At 38.5% G+C, this 7,639-nt stretch overlaps 1 protein-coding gene across 1 annotated transcript; it reads left to right on the top strand.

The window, feature by feature from the left end:
* Positions 1-4,387: 4,387 nt before the first annotated feature.
* LOC131440356 (DNA polymerase iota) lies at positions 4,388-7,639 on the top strand. Its single transcript, XM_058611603.1, has 3 exons — positions 4,388-4,503; positions 4,564-5,008; positions 5,213-7,639. Exon 3 carries the CDS (start codon positions 5,293-5,295, stop codon positions 7,264-7,266), a length of 1,974 nt encoding a protein of 657 aa, XP_058467586.1. The 5' UTR covers positions 4,388-4,503; positions 4,564-5,008; positions 5,213-5,292; the 3' UTR covers positions 7,267-7,639.

Below are 7,639 nucleotides of genomic sequence, written 5' to 3'. Positions count from 1 at the left end.
GTTGACAGGTCTGGTCCTAGGCGCGAATGTCAAAACCCCTTGAATCAAATTGATTATTTTTCGGAAGAACTGTTTTGCAATGAAAAAATCTCGTCAACGTGTAAACATATTTCTGTGAAGTACAAATGGTCGGGTAATCGATCCGAAAAAACAATTTACCCGTACCCGACCCGTACCCGAGTGAGCGGTAAATTTTTTTACCCGTACCCGACCCGTACCCGAGTGAGCAGTAAAATTTTTTACCCGTACCCGACCCGTACCCGATTGAAAATAAAAATTTTTACCCGTACCCGACCAAAAACCCGTCGGGTACGGGTACGGGTCGGGTTTCGGGTAAAATACCCGATACCCGACCATCTCTAGTAGAAATAGTTATTTTGAGTGATAGTGCAGGCGACACGACCAGACACTCCGTATAAAAATTTGCATAAAAAGTGTTTTTTATTGATTTACCACCAGTTATCAAAAATTGAGCGGCCCCTTGAATATTATAAAAACAATCTTCTCAAGCAACACTGTTTTGGTTGCTACAGAGTAGTTACCAAGGAACCTAGCTATAAATAAACAAACGATTAAAAATTTATGAAATGTTTTTCAGTTATGTTTGTGCGGCCTCTTCGTTTCAAGAGAAAAAGTAATTCCAGAGAGCATTGCGATCGTGAAATTACATAGTCAGTGCTAGCTAAACAGAAATCAAAAGCAGAAAAAGTAAGTGATAAACCTTTTGAATTGAAATTTTGCTTCGATAAATGCAAAACATGGAGTATACATAGCTCTCGATAGCATTCGAAACAATTCTCTTTCTCTTGTTTTTCATTCAATTAATACGGGTTTCTACTTCTTTTAGGTCACAATCTCCTAAAATGAACCTAAAATTGGACATGAAAAGCGAACTTGTACTGTCATTGCCACCCATTTCCATTATTGCTAAAACGCAACCATACGATAAAGATTAGATATTACAGGAAACCTATCAATTGAATGGACCTTAATCATGATGCAAAAGGCTCGCAGTTTAAGAGCACTTAGTGCAGATGCCGGAAATATTTAAAAACACTTTATGCTTTAGTATGTATGCTATGAAGTAAAAATATTATATGTAATTAGATTTTGTTCATTATTGAATGCTCAATGTCTCTCGCAATTGTAAAATACGTTGTTATGTCGTAAATATATTTAACCGTATTGATCTGATTGAATAGTCTAGATAATCTTGTCTGGTAGTGATTGCGAATTGATGATAATCAATGTAAGTAATCCAAAATAAACTTAGTGTTAAATATCTTTGGTTAAAATATGTGCCATGCATTTAACTATAATTAAAAAAAAAATCTCCCATCGAATTTTCGCAGAATTTTTTTTACCGGATAGATAGTCCATAGCAAAATGGGGACATGTTTTAAAAGAAACAGCAATATAGGACGAGTGCTAATTATCTCCAAAATAGTGCAAGTGTTATGTAGTTTAGTAGTGAAACGTTTCGCTGAGAACCAGGAATAAAGATATCGCTATATTTGCGCTAGCATTAGTACCGAACATTGAGCGTAACTTACTTTTGATGTATTATTTCTCACTATTTCTGAATAATTTCTCACTATTTCTGAATAAAAAACAAAACTTTGTTTGGTATGGAAATTAGATTTGTTTACATTCCCAATCATGCCTACAATCAATGATAACCATGGCTATAGTAACCGTTATTCAAAATCAATAGTTTTTGGCCTATGTTGCCAGTTACTGAAAAAATTTAAGCAAACTCGTTTTGACATTACGAGTTACTGGCGGGTAGTTAAATTTATGATACAGTTTTGATAGACGAGTGGCAGGTCGTGTCGTCGGTGCAGGTGTAGCAAGTGTGTGTTTAGTGGTGAGAGTGCTATTTATTGAATAATATTGATCCGCGAAACTAAAGATGCTCTAGCGGCGGAAAGATCGTGTCATTCAGACTGAAGGTCTAGGATTGGTCTGCAGCGGACCCATTCGCGAGTGTTTTTATTTTATTTTTTCAGTTATCGCATTTCATCTCGCGTTGCTGACAGCAGAGTGAGTAGGAGAAAAGGGATACTGGTGAGATCGTTCCTTGGAGATATTTTATATTTTTCATACTTATATTTCTCCTGAGTATCGAAAATCAGGTTTTGTTGAGGTCATATTGTTTACCAAATCATATCCGGATCTCTTTTCCTCCCTACTAACAAATCTCCTATCCCGTGCTCGTGGAGATACAGTGGTACCCGCGGTCTCTAGAAACAACGACTATCGGACTAACATTCCTTCCTTTTCCTCAGTAGCACAGCCTTTGGTCGTAGCCAGCGTCGTTATTGACCATTTAATAAGAAGTTAGTGGGTATGTATGAGTGAGTGGGTATGTACAGTGAAAATGATATGCTTCTTGCAAGCTTCATTTTCTTGGTTCATTGTACATTTATAAAATGATCAACCTCTTGACACCGACGTGTTTTACGGTTGACTAGGCAAATCCTGTCAACTTAGAGAGAAGTCAGTCTAGTCAACTACGCCATTGCACGACATCCCATTGAACCAGAGATGCCATTTATACAGATTTATCTGTATTATACAGATTTTTACATGCCCATACAGATTTCATACAGAATACAGATTTTGTACAGGTTTTTTAAACTCAATACAGATTTATACAGATTTTTAAAAAAAAGGAAAGAATAAAATAATTTTGTTCATCTGTGCTCTCTTTGGTAGTAGTGACGAGATGAGAGATTTGTAATCAATCGACGAATCACGAATTGATCTAAAAATCTTTAAATGGTGTTGATAGTTTAAGTTGAGCGTTGAGATCCTACATCAACTCACCAAGCCAACATTTTGAAAGTATATGAGATTGAAATTATGTTTTGTTGATTCTGATTGGTGATGAAAATTTGAAAATTTTTGGAATAACATTACCTCAACAAATTTTCATTGTAAATATTTCGATTTTATAGTGGATACAGATAAATACAGATTTTTCATTCTGGGTAATACAGATTTTCTATGAAAATATCTGGCATCTTTGCATTGAACATATCATGTCAATTGTATACCTGGGCAGCCATGGGCACCAGATGGCTACCAAAATTGTTTCAGTGACGCAAATCCAATTTGGCAAAACATAGTCGTCTGTATCTTAATTTGCCGAGTGTTTTCATCTTTTCACTTTCGCTGAAAATGGTTTAAAATTTCGCTACGATCAAGCCAATATCGTGATAGTTCCCACCAAGGGGAATGTGTAAAGTAATTCATTTCGTTATTGCGGATATAAGATTTATTCCACTTATCATTACTTGGACCTCATATGCATATTTGTTCTAGATATAACGAGACTATGAGAGCTTGCGGTTTTCATTATTTATTAAAAATTTTCATGAATAATTTCACAACGTACTGCTTGTGTTGTTTGGTTACTGCTATGACAACACGTAGAAAAATATCGTTGTTAACAACCGATAAGTTCATGTAATGTAATGTTAAAAAAGTGCACAAACCTAGGACAAGTAAAAAAAACTATTCAAAATGCAAACGACCCGCAGCAAGATGACGCAATCGCTCTTATTTGAAGCGAAACTTACACTGCAAACGTCCCACAGCAGAACTGTTTAATATGCGGATTGATGCAATACTGAACTGAACTCTTGATACTGGAACTGGAACTGACCTCTGGATCGGAATCAACCGGAATGATGCACTTGTATTACTTCCTGCTCAGTCAACTGCACAGGCTATAATGAGCAAAATATATCAAGTGTTAACCTTCTATACCTACCCAGGTACGAGAGAGGCGTCATGAGTTTTCTTCTTTGATACTCGTTGACACCAAACATTTCAGAAAACTTCAATTTTGTATTATGTGTGAATACGTCATACAACTGAAAATGTAGCCATAAATTGATGCTCATATTCTTGATGGCATGTTGCAAAAATTATGCTGATACGTTAAATACAACAAGAAATATTCACGATCAAACACTTATCACTCTCTCATAGGGTGAATTTTGAAAGGGCGTCCCATAGTAAAGTAAGTCGTATTCACCATATTTTATTTGATATATTATAATATTTAATTCGTACACATGATGATCGCTATCATGCATCAACATATTTCTCTCAAATAACTGTTACTCTCAACTAGATAAGCTGTTCACGCAATATAACAAAATCAATTTATTCATTTAAAAACTACTTCTGGCAGAACTCCGGCAAAAATGGCTGGCAGATATAGCCAGCCGTCTGGGGGGAAATCTGCTCGCCTCGTACAAGTGGGAACTAGCCAATTTAACAAAAAGTAACCTAACGTTTTCATTAAGTGTAAACTGAGAAACTGAGATACTCGTACCTTCCTTTGAGAAGTTTGAGCTCACTTACACTACGACACCATCCTATAAGAACTCTCTGCCTCGCCATCATCAATTGAGTGTGGCACAAAAACTCAAGAAGCAACACGACGAGTAAACGATTACGAGTTCGATGGTTGTGCTGTTTTGTATTACGGTATTTCACTAGAATCAATTCTCGTCCAATCTGTGTTTCATTAATTATTATCTGTTTCAGATCATTTTGGAAGTTACAAAGGACTGTTTGCCATACAAATCAGTAGTTTGATGAAGCAAAATTGAGAAATAAGCGTCTCGTACTTTATGAATTTACAATAAGGTTGACGTTTGTTTTAAGTGCAAAATGTTGCCCAATTTTTAGTGACTGTCAAATCAGCAGCCAGTAATTTTCCATCAGTAGCAAATAAAATCAGCTGGAAATATTCTAGCCGAAAGGAGGGAAAGTACGACTATTGGCTTTGTCAACGACGACGTTGGGAAACAAAAAACGGCAAAAACGAAACTTTCCCCGAAGAAGTAAAAAGAACGGGAAAGTGTTGCGCGAGCGGGTGCGAAACAGAGCATAAGAAAGAGTAGGAAAACACGGTGCAGTCTGGCGAAACGAGGGCAAAAGACAAGACATCTTTTTTAGCCGAGCGTAGAGTGTCGTTTGGGACGAAAAGGTAAACAAAACATTGACGCTATTTGATGGATTGCAATGTTCGGTAAATTTAGTAAATAACAGTTTTCCATTATGTTTTTGAATGCTACGAATTTTTCAGTAAATTAATTCTCACTTGCAGCATGTACCACAATTGTCGCATGCGAATGATATGTTTGCGGTTCACTTTTCTTCCTTTACTTATGTCCTTCTCTTGGTCTTCCAGCACAATCCGAATTCTACATACCGTTTGGTCTGATTTCGTTGGATGGCCGGTGAAGCACGGCATTCTAATCTGGACACAAAATGGACGATTTGGAAGCACAAGGAGATTTGGAGGATCATTCGCGGGTAATTATTCACATCGACATGGATTACTTCTATGCCCAGGTTGAGGAAATTCTGAATCCTAGCCTGAAGGATAAACCGGTCGGAGTAAAACAGCGGTTCAACGTTGTGACATCCAATTACATTGCACGGGAGTACGGAATTAAGAAAATGATGTTGATTAGCGAAGCCAAAAAGCTATGTCCCGAGCTGTTGCTGGTGAACGGTGAAGATTTAACTAAATATCGTCACATGTCTGTTAAAATCAATGATGTTATGCACAAATTTACTCCCAATGTAGAGAAATTGGGATTGGATGAAAATTATTTGGACGTAACGAAAGAGATCAACCAACAGCTTGAACAAGGACAGAATTTGGATCAATTGCAGAACGTGCAGGGTTTGATACACCCACCAGTGGAGGAACAGGGTATTACGGATCGAGAGGCATTCCAGAGGGCATGTAGTTGTGGCTGTGATCGAAGGCTGATATTGGCTACTCATATGGCAAAAGAAATTCGGGAGTGTATTTTCCGCGAGCTTGGTTTGCGGTGCTGTGCTGGAATTTCCCACAATAAGCTCCTGGCGAAGCTTGTTGGTGGGGTCAACAAACAGAACAAACAAACTGTGCTACTGCCCAACTATGGTAGCAAGTTTGTGGCTTCGTTGGGATCAGTTAAAAATTTGACAGGAATTGGAGAAAAAACGGCGCAGCTCCTTGATGAGTGTAACATCAAATCGGTTCGTGAGCTACAGGAGGTGCCGCTGGAAACTCTCAGTAAGCGTTTTGGTGTCGAACAAGCTAACAAACTGAAAGATATCGCAATCGGCAAAGATGACGCACCAGTTAAGCCAACCGGAAAGCCAAAATCGGTTGGGTTGGAAGACTCTTGTCCTGCGATTTCCATTCGTGCAGATGCAGAGGAAAAATTTCGGCATTTACTGGTTCGGCTAGTGAAAAATATTGCAGATGATGGTCGTGTTCCGATAGCAATTAAGGTCACCGTTCGGAAGCATGACTCCGTGAAAAAGTCCAGCCACCGGGAATGCAAGCAAGAAAAGCTTTTGCCGTCCAACTTCCGACATAAAGACGGCAAGCTAGTGCTGGCAGAAGGAGCCCAGGAAAAAATTCTTGCCACAGTTATGAAAGTATTCGAGCGCATGGTTGACCTACGGCAACCGTTCAACATTACTCTGTTAGGATTATCATTTTTCAAATTCCAAGAACGCAAGTCTGGACCAAAATCGATAGCGAACTTCCTTATCAAGAAATCCGATATCGAAGTACAGTCGATTACGAATCTAAGCAACGAATCGCTAACGTTAAGTGATAGTTTTACTTCCAATAAATCCTTCCCTATGGCAATGGACTGTGATCAGATGTCGAACGCTGGTTTGTCGGATTCTGCTTCTCTTGCATCTCTATCCGGTTCGGAATCGGATGCCGAGCCATCGCCCAAAAAATGCCGTCGATTGGTCACGTTTCTCGATCACAGAAAAATCAGTCTTCTAGCAGCCAGCGAAGATGATCTCGCATCTCCCAGTAAACTCAGCGTTGCCGATCTTCGACTAAACTCGAGGGAGTACGATCAGGAAGCTTCTAGCGCATCGGACATTCCAACTAGCTCAAAATTGGGTGGTTTTTTCAAAAATCATCTTTCCTCGTCTACACCGTCGAAAGTGTCGTCTATATCAACCGCCAGTATAAGCAACAACAACAACAACAATAGCAGTACCCAGATGACTACTGGTACTGGTACTGATACTAATTTGCCTTCGAACGTTGATCCGGAAGTTTTCAACGCACTGCCAAGCGATGTTCAACAGGAGTTGCTCCAGAACTGGCGACTAGCTAGTCCTGCTCAACCCTCCAATTCTTCAACAGCAGCAACGTCGGCAAAAGCCAGCAGTTCAAAAAACACACTCCATCGATACTTCGTTAAAAATACTTAACGTCGGTGCTCTCTGTTCTTAAATTAGGCATAGAATCAGTTTTATTTATCAGAAAATTCCCAAAAGATAGTTTTATTTTTCGTTGCTTCTTCGTCCCCTACTTTCGGCTGTAAATACTATTATATGTATCACATCAGTTTCCATTGATTTTTTCTCCTCTAGTATTTTCCAAGGTCTAGTAATTTATCTGAAAGAAAACGAATCAAATCTGCTTAGTAAGTCACTTCTGTGGCAATAATGCGTAGAAACAGAACCTGCTAGTGGTGTGCTGTTCAAAACAGATTTTTTTTAAATTGTAAGATAAGAAAAGATCAATAAAATGGACTTTGTGGTTCGTACTGGATGGCAAGCATCCAGTTGATACATTTATAAA

Source organism: Malaya genurostris, chromosome 1, assembly GCF_030247185.1.
Source record: "Malaya genurostris strain Urasoe2022 chromosome 1, Malgen_1.1, whole genome shotgun sequence".
In the NCBI taxonomy this organism is placed as follows: Eukaryota; Metazoa; Arthropoda; class Insecta; order Diptera; family Culicidae; genus Malaya; species Malaya genurostris.
Note: the sequence above shows the minus strand (reverse complement) of the source record. Positions and strands in the feature narration are given on the sequence as shown.

Excerpts from the sequence above, each read along its gene's own strand:
- LOC131440356 (XM_058611603.1), top strand. The coding sequence starts at position 5,293 with ATGGACGATTTGGAAGCACAAGGAGATTTGGAGGATCATTCGCGGGTA.